At 36.6% G+C, this 23,246-nt stretch overlaps 1 protein-coding gene across 2 annotated transcripts in view; it reads right to left on the minus strand.

Annotated features, from left to right (window-relative positions):
• Positions 1 to 15,516: 15,516 nt before the first annotated feature.
• Positions 15,517 to 23,246, minus strand: part of STAG2 (stromal antigen 2) — a 122,166-nt gene continuing 114,436 nt past the window's right edge. For both annotated transcript variants that reach the window (XM_008564246.1, XM_008564238.1), the window contains 2 exons: positions 22,931 to 23,008; positions 15,517 to 17,441 (listed from right to left, as the gene is read on the minus strand). In XM_008564246.1, coding sequence (XP_008562468.1) covers positions 17,418 to 17,441; positions 22,931 to 23,008 — 102 coding nt within the window. In that variant the 3' untranslated portion in view covers positions 15,517 to 17,417. The remainder of the gene's footprint in view (positions 17,442 to 22,930; positions 23,009 to 23,246) is intronic.

A 23,246-nucleotide genomic window follows, 5' to 3' on the forward strand; every position in this document is an offset into this window, starting at 1 on the left:
TTTTAAAAAAAAAAAAAAAAAAAAAAAAAAAAAAAAAAAAAAAAAAAAAAAAAAAAAAAGATTGATACATTTGATCACATACAAGTTTTTAAAAACTTTTACGTGGAAAAGAAATTGTATAAGCAAAATCAAAGACAAACGACAAACTGGGAGAAAATATTTGCAATATATATCACAGATAAAAAGCAAATATCTCTAACATCTTCAAAACTGAGGCAAAAACACCAAAAACCTGATAGAAAAATAAGCAAAAGACATGAACAGACAATTCACAGAAAAGACATTGATAGAGTTTGGATATGTTGTCCGCCTAAAACTCATTTGGAAGTCTGATCCCCAGTGTGACAGTGTTGGGAACTATTTGAATCATGGGGACGGATCCTGCATGAATGGGTTAATGCTCTCCCTGAGGGGCAGGTAGCAAATGAGTTCTCACTCTATTTGTTCCTGTGAGAGCTGGTTGTTTAAAAGGCCCTGGAGAGTGGACCAGCCCGTGGCTCACTCGGGAGAGTGTGCTGCTGATAACACCAAGGCCACGGGTTCGGATCCCATATAGGGATGGCCGGTTCGCTCACTGGGTGAGCGTGGTGCTGACAACACCAAGTCAAGGGTTAAGATCCCCTTGCCGGTTATCTTTTAAAAAAAAAAAAAAGACCCTGGAGAGGAGTGACAATCAGCTTTGTATCTCATGAGTATTCATAATTTTTAAAATAAAAATAAAAAAGTAATAATAAAATAAAAGACCCTGGAACCTCTCCTCTCTCTCTCTTGCTTCCTCTCACCATGTGATCTGCTTGTGCCCGCCATCTGCCTGCCACTTTCCACCATGAGTAGAAGCAGCCTGAGGCCCATGCCAGATGCAGCTGTCCCAGAATCATAAGCCAAATAAACCTCTGTTCTTTATAAATTAACAAGTCTCAGGTATTCTGTTACAGCACAAATAAGACATAAAAATGGTCCTTAAACACTATAAAAATGTTCAGCCTCACTTACAGTAACAGAAATGTAAGTTGAAACTACACTGAGATACTATATCTCTGTTATCAAAACAGGCGAGAATTTTAAAAGTAAGACAATAAGTTCAGTTGGTGAGGTTGTGTCGAAACAGGCAGTCATACATTCAGCACCACATGCTGGTGGGAATGCAAATTGGTACAACAGTTACAAAGGGGGAATTTGGCAATATTTAAGAAAAACATACAAGCATTTACCATTTGAAATGGCAATTCCACTTCTAGGAATTTGCCCTGAAGATACGCCTTCAACAATATAAAAATACATATGCACACAGTTATTCACTAGAGCATTTTTCTGTAGATAGAAAACAATGAAAACCACCTAAATGCTCATACATAGAAGAGTGGTTAAACTACAGTATACCCCAAAAATGGAGTATTGTGATCTGCAAAAAAGAAAAACAATCTACAAATGATATGGAGTGATTTCTACAACATATTAATTTTTTTTTTTTTTTTAAAAAGGGAGCGCAGGGCCGGCCCGGTGGTGCACTGGATAGTGCGCCGCTTGGGAAGCGCGGCGGCGCGCGCCGCCCGAGGGTTCGGATCCCACATACAGACCGGCTCCCGCTCACTGGCTGAGCGAGGCGCGGGAGCAACGCCGAGGTTTGCAATCCCGTTGCCGGTCCCTGGTCCGGTACGGGGGCAACACTGAGGGTTGCGATCCGTTTCCGGACACGGAAAAAAGACAAAAAAAAAAAAAAAAAGGGAGCGCAAAAGAGTAAGAAAGAAGGGAAAATACTAAGGAGATTGGATACCTACAGTGGTGTGAGTGGAACAGGATACAAACAATAGGGGCTAGGAAAGGGATAGAAGGAATCAAGGGTGGGAGTGAGACTTCTCTGAGTGTATATTTCTATATAGTTTTGACCTTTAGAATCTTGTTACTGATGTTTCACATATTCAAATATAAATAACATCAACAAGGAGGGCAGAGGATCCCAAAATGCAATATAAACAGAAACAAATGAACCTAACTATGTCAAAAGAATAACATAGCCACATGGTGGTGGTGGCAGGGGAGGGGGAGAGGACATCGCAGAGACAAACAGATATAAAAGTATGTATATGTATGTGTATACATACATATATTTTCCAACTCTTTCCTCTCCATCCTCTGGTAACCAACACTCTACTCTCTACTTCTATGAGAAGTTTTTTTAGATTCCACATGAGATCGTGTGGTATTTCTCTTTTTGTGCCTAACTTATCTCACTTAATATAATGTCCTCCAGGTTCATCCATGCCACAAATGACAGGATTTCATTCTTTTTTTTTTTTTTATGGCTGAATAGTATTTCATTGTGTTTACATACCACTTTTTAAAAAATCCATTCATCTGTTGATGGACAAGTGGGTTGATTCCCTATCTTAGCTATCGTGAATAATGCTGCTATAAACACAAGAGTGCATATATCTCTTCAGCATACTAATTTCACTTCCTTTGGATATATACCCAGTAATGGAATTGCTGGATCATACAGTAGTTCTACTTATTACAAACACTTAGTATACAAATTTTATAATAAAAAAACTGAAAAAAACATTAAATTCTAGTAAATGATATGCCCGCTGAAAAAAAGTTATGAAAAAATGACACAACTTCCCACTGTCAACCTGGATCCCCAAGGGCCGGCCCGTGGCTCACTCGGGAGAGTGCGGTGCTGATAACACCAAGGCCATGGGTTCGGATCCCATATAGGGATGGCCGGTTTGCTCACTGGGTGAGCGTGGTGCCGACAACCTGGATCCCCAGATGATCACATAGAAGAGGAAAGACACCCTAACCTAGAACAGCTACCCTGTTACAAGAGCAGAAAAAAAGTCACTTATGTAAGTCACTATATGTAAGCTATTGTTAGATCTTGTAACAGCAGCTTATTTTAAAACAACTAATTAGGTACCTTAAAGTGGGATACTGCCAAACAACATCAACTATTTGGTACTGCCCAATTCAGAGGAGGCCATGGAGAATAATGGACAAGGAAAAACTTTTAGAGGGAGGATAAGGAAGACAAAGGATAAGGAAATCCCATCCAGAGAACAGATCTCGAATGTGACCAAAAGACTTCCTCCAGTGCCAAGGCAGGAAGTTCTCACAATTTCTACCAAGCAGGATTCCTAGGGACCAGTGAACTCCTGTTTCCCATGAGTCATCATGGTTATTCTATGCTCTACCATTCTATATGGGGTATGCTACGGTTTGAATGTTTGTCCTCTCCAAAACTCATGTTCAAATTCAATTGCCACTCATGGGTAAGGGCCCTCAGTTGTTGCCTCGTACTACTTATGGCAAGTTTACCACGGACTGTATGGAAGAGAGTAAAATGAGGAATTCGGTGATAAATCAGGGTAGTGTATTTCTTTCAGAACTTAAGTAAAAATATTAGTCTAAAAAAAAAAATTCAATTGTCACTGAAACAGTACCTTTAAGAGGTGATTAGACCATGAGGCTCCACCCTCATGAGTGGGACTGGTACCCTTATAAAAAGCACAAGTTCATCCCCCTCTTGGTCTCTTGCCTTTCTGTCTTCCACCATAGTATAATAACACAACAAGAAAGCTCTCACCAGATGCTAGCACCTTGATCTTGGACTTCCCAGACTCCAGAACTTTGAGAAAATATATTTTTGTTCTTTATGAATTATTCAGTTGCAGGTATTTTGTTATAACACTACAAACAGACTAAGGCAGGGTATTAGAGGATATTCATATCTGGACCTGATGGAGAAAACTGAGCGTAACCCAGAGAAACTGGACGTTGAGCTGCATATAGTAACTGGACAGGACTTTGGGTTGTTTTCTTGGGGGAGGGAACAACTGCATCCTGAGAATGGCAAAGGGGATGTACATGAATGGCCAGAAGGGAAAGACTGAGGCAGAGACTGACAGTGGTCTGCATCCATTCTTCCTTTCTTCCTGGGCACATGACTATGTTACATTTCCCAGCACACTTGCAAGTTAGGTGTGACCACATAACTAAATTGTCTCCAATGCAATGTAAACCAAAGTGACGGGTGCCACTTCCAGGCCTGGCCCATGAAAACCTCCCACATGCATTCCTGCATGATGTTTCCCCACCTCCTGCAGGCTAGAGTGGTAATGACCAAACAACCTTGGAAGCCATGTGTTAAAGATGGCAGAGTTGGCAGCCTTTAACCTGTGTCCCTCAACAACCACACAGAGAAAAGGCACCTGCCAATTTGGAAGAGCTGTCCTAAATTGCTACCAGAAGGAAAAAAAGTTTCTCTATTAAGTCACTGAATTGTTATTGAGTCTCTTCTTGTAGAAGCTTATCCTTCTGAATACAGAGGCGACTGGTGCTCTCAAAGCACCAATGATTTTTGTAGGTGCCTAAATCCTAGAATATGCTAAATAAACCTTTAGATTCTATGGAAAAACTGTTTAAATGTGTTTACACTTATACTGAGACTTGGTACAAAGGACACTGGTCCCAACAGATTTAGACTCAGAAAATATGAATCTGACTCAAATGAGACTTAGGAGGTATGAAATTAAGTACCATGCTCTGCTCCAAGCTTAACGCTAATACCCCATCCAATAGTCTCTCAACTCACTACCAATGCCATTTGCAAAGGGGGTTAGATGATGAAACTCGTTGCTCCACTAACAGGGAAAGCCAGGAAAACACAGGGAAATTCCCACGTGGCATATGCCCAAGCCCTGACAGCTAAGAAGGTTAGGGACTTAACATAGCAGTTACAAATTCAATTCCAATTACACAGGCTTTGGTAAAGCTACATGGCAGTGCCTGTCAGTTCCCTGGGAGATGACTGCCAAAAAAAGGTATCCCCAGAACTTCACCAAAAAGGCACCACTCTCAACCTGCCATTGATAGGGTGGCCTGGGGCACACAGGAAAAGACTGTAACTCAGAGGAGGAAACTAGATTATGTAGGTAATTAGAGAAAATATTGATAAGAAAATTTGTCAAAATGAAGGTCATTGGACCTTGATTGGAGTTGCAGTGGAGTGGTAGGAATGAAAGCATGATTGTAGTGCATACAAGAGAGAACAGGGGAAGAGGAAGTACAACTAGCAACAGTATAGAAATGAGGTAGTGGTTATAGGGAATGTTTGTTTTGTTTTTTCTCATTTTCAAGATAAGAGATACTTGCATGTTATTAGGAATGATCCAGTTGAGGGATTAATGAATAATGGAGGGGAGAGTAGAGAAGGGAAAACTGCAGAATACAGTACCTTAGAAACAGGGACAGCTTATCCACTGTAACAAAATGAAATGCAGAGTACACAAAATAGATGCAAACAGGTGCATTTATTTAGTAGCAGGAAGACAAAGAGAGATGGTTAAAATCATGGACTGTGGAGTCAGATGTTGCCAGTTCAAATCTAGACTCCATCACCTATATGTTACGCACTTAGGAAAACTGATGTAACCTGTGTATCAGTTTCCTTATTTGTAAAATGTGGATGATACCAACTATCTTATAAGTTTGCTGTGAGAATTAATACCAGTAAAGCATTTAAAATAGCACTTGACACACAGTAAACACCCAACAAACATTAACTATTATTTCTTAAAAGTTAGTTATAATTTTGCTATAAAATTATTAAAAGGTAACCTGTCAAAGGTACACCAGAGTAAAATCTTCAAGCACATCCTAAACATAAGACAGCAGAAGGTAAATAAGGTAAAGTAACAAAACAAGAGAGCTACAGGTTCAAATGTCAGCAAGATGGCAGAATAGAATTTTCTAGCACTCGTACCCCACACGTGAAAATACCTTCATGAAAGCTAAGGAAACCAAGTGAGAGATTACAGCACCTGGATGTAGAACAGAAATAAGATGCACTGAAGAGGGTAAAGGAGACAGTTTTACATTACCTACACCACCCCTCCCCCAACCCCAGATAGCACAGCGTGAAGAGAGATACCTTTCACTTAGGGGAGAAAGAGAAAAGTGAGCACCAAAGTTTACCTTGGATTCTAAGATTGAGCTTGCCCCCATAAAACCCAGTGCTGAGCAGGGCCCCATGGAAACATACTTCAGGCTAGACTGAGCTTCCAGGCATGCCCCAGTGCCAAGCTAGATCTCACAGCCCCAGGCTCCAAGCCTGCCCAGTGGACACTTGGTCTCCAGGCCAGCCCCCAAAGACTCACCCTCTAGGGCTGCCCCATTTGCCCCAGACTCTGGACTGTCCTCAGCACTGGGCTGGCCCCCTATAGCCACAGGCTTCAGGTGAACCCCAACACCAGGCTGGAACCCACAGACCCAGCCTCCAGGCCTGCACAGGTTCCAGGCCAGCGCCCATAGACAAGCTGATCCACACAGCTTCAGGCTTCAGGTCTGCACCCCTGGCCTCCGGCACCAGGATGGCACCTGCAGGCACAGGCTCCAGACCTTCCCAAAGCTAGGCCAGTCCCTGAAGCCCCCCCCCCACCAGCAGACCCAGGGTCCAGGCCAATTCCAGTGCCTGACCCACCCCTACACACTCAGGCTCAAGGCCTAAACCAGTACCAGATCAGCTCCTGTGGACCCAGGCTCCAGACCCACTCTCACAGATGTGGGTTCCAGGTGCAACCCCATGGACCCAGGTGCCAGGTCCACCCACCCATTTACTCAGGCACCTGGCCAGCCTGCCCCCAGACCATGCCAAATGTCCTGCCAAGAATCTCTAGAAAGACTAAATGGTGAAGAGCTTTCCCAGATCAAGCCAGTCTGAAATAAGCCCCTGCTTCCTCCAATGTGCAGATACCAACACATGGCCATAAGGATAAAGAACAATCAAGGAAACATGACACCACTACAGGATCAAAACAAAGCACCAACAACCAAACCTAAAGAAATGAAGACTTATAAACTGCACGCCAAAACATTCAAATATTTTAAGGAAGCTCAGCAAACTTCAATAAAGTACAGAAAATAATTCAACGAAATCAGGAGAATAAGCGATCAAAGGAAATTTAACAGAGATTAAAATTGCAAAAAGTGTCGAATCCTGGAGCTGAAAAAAAAATGAAAATAAAAAATGCAATAGAATGCAAAGCAGACTTGATCAAGCAGAAGAAAGAATCTATAAACTCAAATACAGATTATTTAAAAATATACAGAGGAGAAAAAGAAAAAAAGAATGAAAAGGAATGAAGAAAGCTTATGGGATTTATGGTACAGTATCAAAATGGCAATATTTGAATTGCACATGTTTAAGGAAAAGACAGAGAAACAGGAACAGAAAGCTTAAAGGTCAAAGGTTCCAAATCAGATTCAATCCAAACAACACTACACCAAGACATATTATAACCAAACTGGCAAAAATCAAAGACAGAGGAAACTGAAAGCAGCAAGAGAAAAGAGCATATCATATACAAGGGATATACAATAAGGCTAGAAGTGGATGTCTCAGCAGAAAACTTACAGGCCAGGAGAGAGTGGGATAATATAATCAAAGTGCTGAAGGAAAAAAAAAAAAAAAACCTGCCAACCAAAAACACTGTACACAGCAAGGTTATCCTTCAGAAATGAAAAGGAGATAAAGACTTTCCCAAACAAAAGCTGAGGGAATTCATCACCACCAGACCTGTCTTAAAAAAAAAAAAAGCTAGTTTTTCAAGATTAAAGAAAAGGATACTAATTAGTAACATGAAAACATATGAAAATATAAAACTCACTGGTAAAAGTAAGTATACAGTCAAATTCAGAATATTCTAATACTGTAATTGTGGTACGTAAATCACAAATCTTTAGCATGAAGGTAAAAACACAAAACTAAATAATTTGTTAACACACACAATATAAAGAGATGTAAATTATGACATCAAAAACATAAAATGTGAGGGGGAGTGGATAAAAGTATAGATTTTTTTATGCAGTTAAATTATCATCACCCTAAAATAACCCATTGTAAGTATAAGATGTTTTATGTAGGCCTTAAGGTAACCACAAAACAAAAAGCTTTAATAGCTACACAAAAGATAAAAAGGAAGGAACCAAAGCATACCACTAGAGAAAATCACTTAGCCACAAAGGAAGACTGCAAGAGAGGAGGATAGGAACAAAGAATCTATAAAACAGCCAAAAAACAATTAACAAAATGGCAGTAGTAAGTCCTTACCTATCAATAATTACCTTGCATGTAAATGGATTTAATTCTCCAAAGACACAGAATTGCTGAATGGATAAATAAGCAAAACCCAACTATACACCACCTACAAGAGACTCACTTCACCTTTAAGAACACAGACTGAAAAGTGATGAGACGGAAAATATATTCCAAGTAAATGAAAACCTAAAGAGAACAGGGATGGATACACTTAGATAAAAAAGACTTCAAATAGTATAAAAAGAGACAAAAAAGGTCATTATATAATGACAAAGGGGTCAATTCATCAAGAGGACATAATTTTAAATAATCACCCAACATTGAAGCACCTAAACATATAAAGCAAAGATTAACAGACCTGAAGAGAAGATAGACTGTAATACAATAATAGTAGGGGACTCCAATACCCCACTTCCAGAAATGGACAGATCATCCAGACAGAAAAATCAATAAGGAAACATCAGACTTAAACTACAGTTAAGACCAAATGGACCTAACAGACTTATATAGAACTTTCCATCCAGCAGTTACAGAGCACGCATTCTTCTCAATTGAGCATGCAACATTATTCAGTATAGAGCATGCGTTAGGCCACAAAACAAGTCTTAACAAATTTAAGAAGACTGAAATCATATCAAGTATCTTTTCCGACCACAATGGTATAAAACTAAAAATCAGTAACAGTAGGAACTTCAGAAAATTCACAATTACACATAAATTAAACAATATGCTCCTGAACAACCAATGAGTCAAGGAAGAAATTAAAAGGGAAATAAATTTCTTCAAGTGCTGGCCAGTTAGCTCAGTTGGTTAGACCACAGTCTTATAACACCAAGGTCACAGGTTTGGATCCCCAGACTGGCCAGTCACCGAAAAAAATTTTTTTCTTCAGACAAATGAAAATGAAAACACAACATAGCAAAACCTATGGGATACAGCAAAAGCAGTTCTAAGAGGAAAGTTTACAGGAATAAATGTCTATATCAAAAAAGAAAAATCTCAAATAGGCACTGCACCTAAAGGAACTAGGAAAAACAAAAAACAAAAAAACTAAGCCCAGAATTAGTAGAAAAAAATAATAAAAATCAGAGAAGAAATAAATGAAATAGAAACTACAAAAACAATAGAAAAGAACAATGACAACTGTTTGGATCCCTGTACCAGCCCGCTGCAAAAAAAAAAATCAGTGAAACAAAGAGCTGGTTTTTGAAAAGATAAAACAAAATTGACAAACTTTTAGCTAGACTAAGAAAAAAAGAGAGAAGACAAAATCAGAAATGAAAATGGAGACATTACAAGTGATACCACAGAAATACAAAGGATCATAAGAGACTACTATGAACAACTATACACTAACAAATTGGCAAATCTAGAAGAAATGGATAAATTCCTAAATGCATACAACCTACCGAGACTGTATCAGGACGAAATAGAAAACTTTAACAGACCAATAACAAGTAATGAGATTACAGCAGTAATAAAGACTCTCCCATCAAAGAAAAGTCTGGGACCTGATGGCTTCACTGCTGAATTCTACCAAACATTTAAAAGAAACTAATACCAATCTTTTTCAAACTCTTCCTAAAAATTGAAGAGGGAATACTTTCAAACTCATTTTACTAAGCCATTACTCTAATACCAAAAAAAAAAAAAAAAAGACTCAACAAAGAAGAAAACTACAGCTTAACATCCCTGATGAACATAGATACAAAAATCCTCAACCAAATACTAGCAAACAGAATTCAACACCACATTAAAAAGATTATTCACTATGATCAAGTTGGATTCATCCCAAGGATGCAAAGATGGTTCAACATACACAAATCAATAAATGTGATACAACACATTAACATAATCAAAGACAAAAATCATATATGATTATTGCAACAGATCATTTCAATGAGGAAAAGGCATGCGATAGAATCCAATATCCATTGACGACAAAAACTGTCAACAAATTAGGCATAAAAGAAATGCACCTCAACACAATAAAGGCCGTTTGTAAAAAACCTACAGCTACACCAAGATCAAGAGTTTCGATTCCTGTGTCAGCCAGCTGCCAGCTAACATCATAATGAGTAGAGAAAAGTTGAAGCTTTACTCTAAGATTTGGAACAAGACAAGGATGCCCACTTTCATCAATTGCATTGAACACAGTAGTGGAATTCCTAGCCAAAGCATTTAGGCAAGAGAAAGAAAGAAACTGCATCTGAATTTGAAAGGAGGAAATCAAATTGTCCCTGTTTGCAGTCAACGTGATTGTGTAGGTACAACATCCTAAACATTCTACCAAAAAGCTATTAAAACTAATCAACAAATTCAGTGAAAGCTCAGGATACAAAATCAACATACAAAAATTAGTCATATTTCTATGCACTGACAATATCTGAAAAACAAATAAAACAACAATCCCACTCACAATAGTTACAATAAAATAAAATACTTAGGAATAAATTCAACTAAGGAAGTGAAAGACCAGTATACTGGAAACTATAAAACACTGATGAAACAAATGGAAGAGAACACAAATAGATGGAATGATATTCCGTGTTCATGGATGAGAATAATATAATTAAAATGTCCACACTGCCCGAAGTGATCTACAGATCAATGCAATCCCTATCAAAATTCTGAGGACATTTTTCATGGAAATAGAAAAAACAATCCTAAAATTTGTGTAGAATCACAAAAGACTCCAAATAGCCAAAGCAATCTTCAGCAAAAAGAGCAAAGCTGGAAGCATCACACTACCTGACTTCAAAATATACTCCACAAAGCCACAGTAATCAAAACAGCATGGTACTGCCATAAAAACAGACCAATGAAACAGAATAGAGTGCCAAGAAATAAATCCACGGATTTATGGTTAATTGATTTTCAATAAAGGTACACACAATGGAGAAAGGACAGTCTCTTCAATCAATGTTATTGGGAAAACCAGATATCCACAGGTAGAAGAATTAAAATTAGACCCTGGTATCACATCATATACAAAATCAACTCAAAACGGGTTAAAGACTTAAACCTAAAACCTGAAATGGTAAAACTAGTATAAGAAACATAGGGGAAAAGCTCCATGACATTGCTCTGGATAATGACTGTTTGGATATGACCCCAAAAGCAGGCAACGAAAGCAAAAATAGACAACTGAGATTACATCAAAGACAAACTACAGAAAGGGAGAAAAATATGTGCAAGCCATACATCTAATTAGGGATTAATACTCAAAATATACAAGGAACTCAAACAACTGAACAGCAGAAAAACAAATAACCTGATTTAAAAATGGGTAAAGGACCTGAATAGACATTTCTCTAGAGAAGACAAATTGCCAACGAGTATATGAAAAGATGCTCAACATCACTAATCATCAGGGAGATGCAATTAAAATCACAATATCACCCCTCACCTGTTAGAATGGCTATTATTAAAAAGACAAAAAAAAAAAATGGTGAGGATGTGGAGAAGAGGAAACTCTTGCACACATTTGGTGGGAACGTATATTAGTATAGCCAATATGGAAACAGTATGAAGGTTCCCCAAAATATGAAAAATAGAACAACTATGTGATATAGCAATCCCACTATTGGGTACATACCCAAAGGAAATGAAATCAGTATGTCAGTATATAACCAAAGGAAATCAGTACATCCATGTTCATTGCAGCATTATTCACAATAGCCTAGATATGGAATTCCCCTAAGTACCCAGATAAAGAAAATGTGACATATATGTGAAATATACATACACATATATAAAATGAAATATTATTCAGCCTTAAAATAGAAGGAAATCCCGCCATTTGCAACAACGTGGATGAACCAGTGGGACATTATGTTAAGTGAAATAAGCCAGGAACAAAAAGACAAATACCACATGATCTCACTTATGTGGAATCCAAAAAAGTTTAACTCAAAGAAGCAGAGAGTAGAATGGTGGTTACCAGAGGCTGGGAGGAGTAGGGGAAAATTGGGGAGATGTCGGTTAAAGGATACAAAACTTCAACTAGACAGGAGGATTAAGTTCAAGAGATCTATTGTACAACATGGTCAACATAGTTATTAACAATATATTATTGAGGGCTGGCCTGTGGCTCACTTGGGAGAGTGCGGTGCTGATAACACCAAGGCCATGGGTTCGGATCCCATATAGGGATGGCCGGTTTGCTCACTGGGTGAGCGTGGTGCTGAAAACACCAAATCAAGGGTTAAGATCCCCTTACCGGTCATCTTTTTTTAAAAAAAAAAATATATATATATATATATATATATATATTATTGAAAATAACAGAGAGGGCTGGCCGGTCAGCTCAGTTGGTTAGAGTGCAGCACTAACACCAAGTTCAAGGGTTCGGATCCCTGTACCAAAACAAAAACAAAGAAAATAACTGGGAAATCTTAAGTGCTCTCACCACAAAGAGTATCTGAGGTAATGCATATGTTAATTAGCTAGATTTAGCCATTTCACAATGTACACATATTTCAAAACATCATGTTGTATCATGATAAATATATCAGTACAAATATATCATGATACAACATCATGGTGTACATGACAAATATATACAACTTTTACTTGTCAGTTAAAGAATAAATTTTTTAAAAATACAATAAAATTTAGCTGGCCTTTTATTTTATGTTTGTATTATCAGCCCAAAACTGACTTTAGTTGAGGAACCTAATTTTCAAGAATTTACAGTTCATTATTGATACAACTACACCACTGATAAATTGTTGGAAGTGTCTTATTTTCCTCAACAGTAGAATGAAGCCCAATGCAACTAAAACACCCATACTATTAAACAAAATCAAATGAATCACAACTTATTTAAAGGTACCCTGCTACTACATCTTTGCCAATTCTGGGAACATCACATATAAAACAAAAATACATAAGTTACTAAAGGTACTAGTTATAAAGGCCATTTTTCACTCTCTTTAAAAAGCTGTGAGGTATTGGATAGCCAACTATCTTTCCAGTCTTGTCCTCCCTACCCATAAGCAGTTACTAAATAGTTCTTACTTCCAAGATAGTGGTTTATGCTGTCTCCTTTGCCTGAAATCCTTAGCCCTGGTCACCTTGACCCCTTTTCACCTAGCTTACCTCTAAGCTTTTAAAATGCAACTCAAGTAGCAGCTTCATTCATAATAGCCAAAAAGTAGAAACAACCCAAATGCCCATCAACCACTGAATAGATAAACAAATTGTAATATATCCTTACAATGGAATACTACTGAAGAATAAACGGAACGAACTGTTGATAAACACATGGATAAATTTCAAACACATTATGCTAAGTGAAAGAAACTTTGCAAAAAAAGAACATTGTATGATACCATTTATATAAAGTTCTAGAACAGCCAAATTTAATCTATGATGGAAAGAAACATAACAGCTGCTGCCTCTATAGAAGGGATGGAAGCACAGACTGGTTAAGGAGCATAAAGGAACTTTCTGGGTTGACAGTAATGTTCACTATCTTTGATAAGGGTTTGGGTTTAACAGCTGTAATCATTTGTCAAAAAAGCAAATATATACTTTATGTATTCATTATACATAAATTTTACACCAAAAGACAGTACATAAATATTAAACTCTTAATGACATGCACACAAGGGGTATTTAAGGGGTAGTATACTTACATTTGTAGTTTACTTGGGAATACATAAAAAATGAGATGGATTCAGATAGTTATGTGGTAAAGCCAAGTATAGCAAAGTATGTTCACTGTAAAATTCTTTCAACTTTGTTGCATGTGTGAAATTTTTCATAATAAAATGTTGCAGAAAAAATTCAACAAGTATCAGCCTTATATGAAGCCCTCCCTGAGCACATCCACTGTTAGTGCCCTTCCACTGTCCTCCCATAACACCCAGTAAAAACATTGAACTTACTCCATTTTATTAGTTTTGCATCTGCATCCCAACCTTCAGGGGAACTTCAAAAGAAAATCTGTCTTGCTGGTCTTTGGCTGCTCAGCAGCTAACACAAGGCCAGTCACACAACAGACAGTTGTAAGATTTGTTGACCTAAAGTGATATTTATTTAGTGAACTTTATCACCTAGTTGCCTCATAATCAAAGGCCTGGTGCTCTATTGGCTTATTTTCTTTTCCTGCATCGTTACAGCTACAAGAATCAGCTATCTTACTCATCCATGTGAATCTTTACAAGTTCCATTTTTGGCAGGATATTGAAGTCATCTCTTCTAGGTTATACTACTCTTCTTCCCCATCTCCCAACTTTTAAAACATGCAACATGGCACAATGAATAAAGTACCATTTTATTGTTATGCAATTATGCATGTTATCCTTATGCATTAAATAGTTTCAATGCTTCATGGGACTTAATGCAGCCAGACTGCCTGGACTTGAATACCAACTCCATCATTTACCAGCCATATAACCTTGTCTAAGGTATTTAAACTTTTCTGTGCCTCATTTTCCTCACCTGTTCCAAGGAGAGGTGGGGTGGGGAATAACAACATGTATCACCTCTTTTCATGAGATTTAAGGAATTATAACATGTAAACTACTTAAAACAGTGCACAACTATTAGCTATCATTTTTTAATGTTCAATTCTGAATTACCAATGACAGAAGACTGCTCTTCTAATATCAAATAAACAATGCTCTAGTGTTATACTGATATAATTCACTTTTATAGAGCACAATGCAAATCTTGTTAACACATTGAAAACAAGAGTTTTCAATAAGAATTCAATTAGTAAATTACTTTTTAAATGTTGGCTTTTACCTCCACGCCATAAGTCCCTTATCTAAGGTAGGTTTCTCTCTCTCATTCTCAAACTCAGCAAACCCTGCTAGCTTCCTCCCCAGCACTTCTTACAAGTTTAATTATTTGTTTCCCACACTGGAACTAAAAGGGAGGAACCTCTAACACATGCCTAGTACATAGTAGGCACTCAAATGTATCCTGAATGAACAATGTCATCATTATAAATGTCATCAGATAAAAATTAAAGCAATGGGCCGGCCCGGTGGCACACTGCTACAGTGCGCCGCTTGAGAAGCGCGGCGGCGCTCCTGCCGAGGGTTCGGATCCCACATACAGACCGGCAGCTCACTGGCTGAGGAGCGGGGGCAACACCGAGGGTTGCGATCCCGTTGCCGGTCCCGGTCCGGTATGGGCGCGATACTGAGGGTTGCGATCCGTTGCCGGTCACGAAAAAAAAAAAAATTAAAGCAATAATGGTTACATGTTCCCATTTTAAAGTAACAACCCAAGTAGGGATTTAGTCTCATTTAAAAATACGTATGATTTATTAAAAATATAAAATGATGTTCTCTATAAATTATTCTCACTAAAACACATTAAAAGATGTGATAATAGATATAACTTGTAAACCATTTATAGCCACCCTCCCCCTTCAATTACAAGAGATAAAACATACAACATACTGTAGGTTTATTTTTATTCAAAAAGTTACTGTCTCAAGACATAAATACAAATCAGAAAACAGTACAATTAGGACAATAGAATGTGGAGGACAACAGGTTAGAGTAATATATAAAACATTTTTAGCTGGTTGAAAACAAAGCTGTAAGAACTGCTTTCACAAAGAAGTACTCCTTTCAAGAGTGAGAAAAAAAAATCAACTTATGTTTAAAATCATATATACAGTCCTCTCAGCAGTTCTAGTAAATGCAGTGGTGTGTAAAACAACATATGCAATACTTTTGCACATAACATTATTTGTTGATGGAAAATCTGTTAAACAAGTCTGGTTTCATCTGTTATTAACCATGATTTAATAAAATAATTGTATTTTATCATGATCTTTTAGCTAACCTATGGTTTTTGGCTACCACAGCCCAATGCTTGTCGATTTCTGACTCTAAAAACTCAAAGCCTTTTGGTATTCACCCATCTGAAGATATTCTTGTATTGCAAGCATATTAAGGCATGGAATGATTAAAATAATATACCTCAAGAACTGAGAGACGACTGACAAAAGATAGATACACATGTAATATAAGTTAATATTTTGTTTTAAACGATGTCTAGCTGCCTAAGCCTCGCAAAATGAGTTGATGTCAAAATGGCAAGTAGCCACTTTCTGTTTTAAACTAATTTATTTGTGAAAGGACATAAAATGAAGTTTAAAGCTTAGCTTTCAAAGAATATTATGGGTTATGAATTCTATTATCCCATCTAATTTACATACAGAGGAAATGTACTGTAACCTGTTAGAAGTATCTTTAACCTGAAGACTGCTTGCAAAGACAGATAGATAAAACAATATAAAATACAAATTTAAAAATCATTTTAAAGCATGAACACTCATGCTTTTCTATTTTTAAACATTGTTAAACTTTCAATATATTTCTGAAACCTCATAATTTTAAGTTGGAATTTAAAAGTAAGAAAAAACTAAACAAACTGCGCAATTATAAAATCAGCACCAATTTATATATATATATAATTTTATTTAAAATTTAGATCCCTATTCCCACACTCTAATAAGCTGTATAATTTTTGTTTAGAATTTTTCTGCAAACATACTACAATAAGCTTCTTTTATTTGGAGACAAAATACAGTGGCACTACTGGAAGGAATATCACAACATTACATTTTTATCTTAAAGGACAAGCAAACTTTCAGGGTTGATAATGGGATAAGCAAGTTTGAGACTGGTTACCTTCTGGCAGTTCACTGCATCTGGATATTTCTGAAAAGTATAGAGAAGCTCTTGGATTTTAAAAATATCTTAAAATACATTTTAGATGAAAAAATTGTAAAAGTTCTGCTTATAAGTTTACTTTTTCCACAATTACAATATTTAAAACAAAGTTTTGTTGATTGGTGTTTTAAGCATTTAAATTTTGAATGCTAAAAACAATTATATCCTACAATTTTGGGGTAGGAGAATAAACTTATCCCTAACTTTGTTTCCTGGATGTAAACAAATCCAGCAGAGGCCATCATTATTTAGTACAACCAGTAAATAAATGTGAGAGGATTCTTATCTGTCCCAAATGACTCTTCAGATTGTTATATTTTTTTTTTAAAAAGCATGAAATAATTGGTTCAAAAGCCAACTAACAGCGCATAAATAAAATATTTACTTTCTAAGAAAAACTGTAGCTTATCATCAAATTGTTTACTTGTCCTTTACTTTTTTCAGGCAAACAAAACTGCCCCTCAATGCACTTGATCTTGGTAAAGCATAAGCATGTCATATTCTCCTTAGAGAAAAATCTGTACAGAATTTCACTGTATCTACCACACTTTATTTTTAAATTTCCTCTTCCACTTAGAAAACGACTTCACCACAGATTTAATTGTGTACTGGTATTAAAACATTGACACCCCAAGAACCTAATGAGAAAGAGAGAGAGGGGAAAATAAATCTCATTAAAATAGTCATTCATTTCTTTTTAAAATATATCTGCAAATATTACATTAATACTTTATTAATATTAAGCTAAATAACATGCTAATAAAACCATTTTGAAAACTTCTCCTCTCCTAGAATATGTAATTCTAAAATTAAATTGACTAATCAAGATGCTACTTACCTCACAAATATAACTAAGAGTAGGGACCTTGCCTTAATTATCTTTATATACAATCCTAATTCCTAGATAATGCCCTGAACACAGGAACTCAACATCTGTTGAATAAAAAAATGATGTATTTGTTTGGCTTCACATCATACATATACTTCTGGCACAGGTTTGTTGGAAAGAGTTGAAGAAAGTCTTGCAGACTAGGCCATTTGCACTCTGAAGTGAGTATTAATTATCTTTATATACAATCCTAATTCCTAGATAATGCCCTGAACACAGGAACTCAACATCTGTTGAATAAAAAAATGATGTATTTGTTTGGCTTCACATCATACATATACTTCTGGCACAGGTTTGTTGGAAAGAGTTGAAGAAAGTCTTGCAGACTAGGCCATTTGCACTCTGAAGTGAGTATAGTTTTTAAAAAGGCATTTTGTACATGGAAACCAAAAAAAAAAAAAAAAAAAAAAAAACCCCAAGAACAATACAAGTGTGTAGAAAGCAGGAAGCTATCTTTAGAAAATCGAGCCTCAGTAAATGAACAGAACAAATTTTAAGAAATCAAATAAATAAGGTGAAATCTGGCAAAATGACTTATACTGATGATTTTCTATACATTCCAGTTGGGAAAATAATGTTAGGTAAAAATCTAATAACTACCTGTCACTAACAAAAAGTAACAGCAGATGATTAAGGGAGCAACTCCTCCCTGTTCATTAATAAGAATGGCAATAAATTCAATTAAAATTCTAGCATTCATTATGACAATTCAATAACATTTCAGAATACTATAATGAGCTGATAAGAACTGATATCAAAGCCAGAGATAACATGAGCTGAGATTGAGATCACAAAGGGCTCTTACTAGTAAGGTAAATCTCACCTGAACAAAAGTCATAGAACTCATGGAATGTTTTGAGCTGAAGGAATCGTGTATTTTCAGACCAAGAAACAAATACCTGATTGCAGCCTCTTTGTAATGAAATATCAAGTAAAGTGTTTGGACTCCCCAGTAATGAAAACAAAGAGGATTCATGTGCCCCACTTACTACCCATCCATTCACCATAACTACCACACTACTCATCCCTTGTCCTTCCCTACCCTCCAACAAGCTTCAGGGTTCTCCTTTGTTGGCTAGAGTCAGAGTGTGGATGGTTAGAATATTTCCACCGAAGAGGCCTAGATGGTGTTTAAAGGTCCCTTCTAGCCATAACACTCTTTGTCTACGAGTAAGGAAAGGTCTAATGATGAATGAAAGTATAAAATCTTAATTGGCAATTCTTAGTGTACAGTGTGACATGAAGATAAACTTAATTTCTTTCCAGAGTTTGACTAGAAAGCACCTAAACACCTGAAATTTTGTTTACTGTTTTTAACAGACTAGGTTATAACTAGATTCTCCTACTAGGACACTAAATGAGCTCCATTATACTGAGCCCTTCTTTACCAATTTTATACTAAACATAATTCTAGTAAGAAAACCTCAATATAAGAGTGACATTAGTGACACTTCTGTGCTAACACAAACCGTATCTATTTCTGATGTTAACATCAGTAAACACCTAAACACACTTGTACATTTAAAAGTACAAACATGAAGTTTGGGTATGTTGTGGCAATACTGGCAGAAAATGGCCATCACAATGTGATCAACCAATTTTGTTTCCAGATATAAAAGTAACTATATCATAAATCTAAAATCTTATTTTTTGTGTGTGGCTGGCCAGTATGGGAATCTGAATCCTTGACCTTGGCATTATGTTACAAAGCTGTGCTCTAATCAACTGAGTTAAACAGCCAGCCCTCAGAACTTATGTATATGCAACCCAAAAATGATATGCTCAGAGTTTTTATATTACCGCCCCTGGATGATGTGAAAATCATGTTACAAAAGATATATTTAGGATTTATTTAGTAATAAGCTGAAGTATCCATACTAGGGTGCTTTGAGTTACTTCACTTAGAATTGGACAACCTTAAAACTGGGCATTAAAGAATTTAAACCTCAATTTTACTACTGTTTTGATGACTTATCATAGGCTTGAGTAAGAACAGATGTGGGCTAGTGTATAAAGGCAAACACAGAATTTTACATTCAAAATTTTCCACTATTCCATTTCTTGAGTTATGGTTGAGACGATATGGGGTACAGTTTAATATATATCTTTTAAAAACCTCATATTAACTTAAAAAAAAATACATGGTCAAAGACTTTTAAAGATACCTGAACCTTTAATGATTATTGAGGACTCAGTTATGTGACTGCTGCCATCATGTGGTAACACTGTAAAACTACAATAGGTACATGTGCTCATTTTTGTAATTTTAGTAGCAGAGACAGCTAAACTATTATCAAATTAATAATAAAGTTCTCTCAGTTATAATGTAGTCAATATAATACATGAGAATGCCATAAAGGTGCTATAAGTTATAAATAATAAATAATTATTAGGTCTCTATTTTTGGCTTCACTCAGATTGTAGTTTTCTCTAAATGTTAAATGTCAAAAATGGATATATACACAGTTCATATTGCTGTTTCATTATTTTATTAATCTGAAGTGAAGAACACCTTTTTGAAAATCTAGTATGTGACTAAAGAAACAAATGCTTAAAGTTCTCCTGCTGTTAGACAACTACATGCAAAAAATACAGAGATTTCTAACTGCCCATATCAATTAAGATTATAGCAGAGACAGCAAGAGATTAAATCAAAAGAATCTGGCATCAAATTACTACTCTGACACTTACTAGTCGTATAACTCTGAGCAACTCACTAAACCACCTCTTTGGTCTCAGTTTGCTTATAAAAGTGAGAATCCCACCACCTTTCTCGCAAGGCTGCTGAAGGATCAAAATAAATCATGCTCAGCACAGTGTCAGGCACGTAAGTTCTCAAATTCTAGTTTCTATATTTTTCACTTCAAAGTGATAGTCAAGGTGCACTAAAATATGAATTTCTTCTGGACATGGAGACTGTCTTATTCATTTTAGCACCAACTTCCAGCTCAATAAATTGTTGAATGAATGTGTTACATCACACCTATTTGCAAAGATTCTCTTTTACCCATCATCATAATCACTACACCTTCACATTTTATTAACAAATTAGGAAGAAACATATTCCCAGGTTATTAGGGAAACCATATACTTCAAGAGGCACTTAAACTACAGACTTATGGGTAGAATAGGTCACCTATGTACAGTCGTCCCTTAGTATCTGTGGGGCATTGGTTCCAGGACCTTCTGCAGATACCAAAATCCACAGATACTCAAGTCTCTGATATAAAATGGTAGTATTTGCATATAACCTACTCATATCTTTCTGTATACTTTAAATCATGTCTAGACTATTTATAATACCTAATGCAATGTAAATGTTATGCAATGTAAATAGTTGTTATACTGTATTGTGTAGGGAACAATGACAAGAAAAAAAATCTGTACATGTTTGGTACAGATGCAATAATCTTTTTCAAATATTTTCGATCCGTGGTTGGTTGGATCCATGGATGCAGAACCCATGGTCATGGAAGGCTGACAGTACTATTAAGCCTTGCTGAGAGTATGGTCTACAGACCTGAAGCATCAACAACACTTGTTAGAGATGGAGATCTCAGGCCACACTCCAGACCTTTTAAAGCAGCACCTACATTTTAATAAGATCTCTAATTCAAAAGCATCATAGACACTGAGAAATACTGATTTAAAAGATTCCAAGGTAGTCTATCCAAATATTTCTGTACCTGCTGCTGTATGAAACTCTGACTTTTGGGTCAAACAAATGACTATATTAATATGTTAGTGTAGATTAGTCTGTCAAAGTATTTTCAAAAGCTATGTAATAGCAGATTATGAGATGGGGAAGGGCAAAGAGGGAATGGTAGAAATTGGGGCACAGAAGGCAGACCTCAGAGAATTGTATAATAGTTCACTTGAGGTGGAAGACATTAGGAAAAAGAAGCATAAATGGGTAGACACTAAAAAATGAGATGGAAGGGAACTTAAATGATTTATTCATTTGACAAAACTAAATACCTACTATGCCAGGCAGAACTCAAAATAAATAAAATCATCACTGCCTTGAGGAGTTCAGTTTCATGAAGGACCAGGACATGTACTAATACCATTACACCAGTCTGGTAATTCTCACAATGAAAATGTATAAAAAGTGTTAAGGGAGCAGAGAATAAAATACCTATCTGTAGAGGTCAACAAAAATTCCACAGCCAATGTCAGAACTGAGTATTAAAGAATTCACTAGGAAGAAAAGGAAAGGGGCATTTCTGTCAGAGAGAAAAGCTTATACAAAGGCACAGAGTCATGAAAGAACATAATGTGTTTGAGAGGAACTACAAGATTTGGTACAGCTGGAGCAGAGAATACATGCAAGGGAAAGGCCAAGGTTAAGTTGGCAAAGGAGCCAGAATTTTTTTTTTTAATGGCAATGGGGGGGGAGGGGGGGTGCGTGCGGGAAATTAATAAAAGACAGAACTATGAGTGAGAAGATAGGATCTGCAGAACTATGAGTGAGAAGATAGGATCTGCAGAACTATGAGTGAGAAGATAGGATCTGCAGAACTATGAGTGAGAAGATAGGATCTGGGGGGGGGGGGGGGGGTGCGTGCGGGAAATTAATAAAAGACAGAACTATGAGTGAGAAGATAGGATCTGCAGAACTATGAGTGAGAAGATAGGATCTGCATTTTTAAAAGATGACCCCAGAAGAGATATAAAGGAGGGGTGGACAGCAAGGTTAGTTTAAAGGCTCTACAACAGTACAAGTGAAAACTGAGGAGGACTTGAACCAAGGCACTGTCAGGGAGAATATGTTACAGGAGACTGATAAGAGGTACTTAAGAAAAAGAACTGACAAAATCCGATAACCTTTGTTCAAGTTCTCATTATTTTTCACCATGCCTTTATATTACAATCATTCTCCCTATTTATCCTATCCATCCATAAGTGCCATGGAAATCTTTCTGAAACACAACTATGATCATGCCATTCCCTTTTTTAAAATCCTTCAATGGACTACCCAAATCTACAAGAAAAGTCCAAATTCCTTAATATAACATTCAAGTGTCAGATGGCTAGGGATTCTAAAGCACTTTTAATCTGTCACCAGTACTGCATCACCTCCTCCCCTCCCCTCCCACCATCCTGCCTGCCTTTTTTTCCCACGTCCAATTGTTTGCATCCATTCTCAGTATTCTGCCCCAGCTCTTCAACCTCAAACCTAGGGATTGCCTATACTTTTGATTGTGTAATCCTGGGGTACATTTAAATTAAACCTACTGATTCATCCATAATTGAAGCTGGATCAAAGAAATCAGGCTTCAGTTCTGTTCTTTCCCGTCTGTTCTTTGATGGTGGCTAAGAAAAAAAAAAAAGTAAAGTGACATTTGGTATATCTATAAACCAGATAGTAACTGAAAATATCCAAATCAATTATCATTAAGTATTCACATGGCTTATGTAATTGCAAGTGCACCTTACAATACTTTAACTTATACTCAAACTACAGAATGTTTAAAAGTACAAAATTCATTCATGGAAAATTATTCTGAAAGACGAAAATTGGAAATCTCACTTTTTCGTTTTAAAAATCCCT

Source organism: Galeopterus variegatus, unplaced genomic scaffold, assembly GCF_000696425.1.
Source record: "Galeopterus variegatus unplaced genomic scaffold, G_variegatus-3.0.2 Scaffold182, whole genome shotgun sequence".
NCBI lineage: Eukaryota > Metazoa > Chordata > Mammalia > Dermoptera > Cynocephalidae > Galeopterus > Galeopterus variegatus.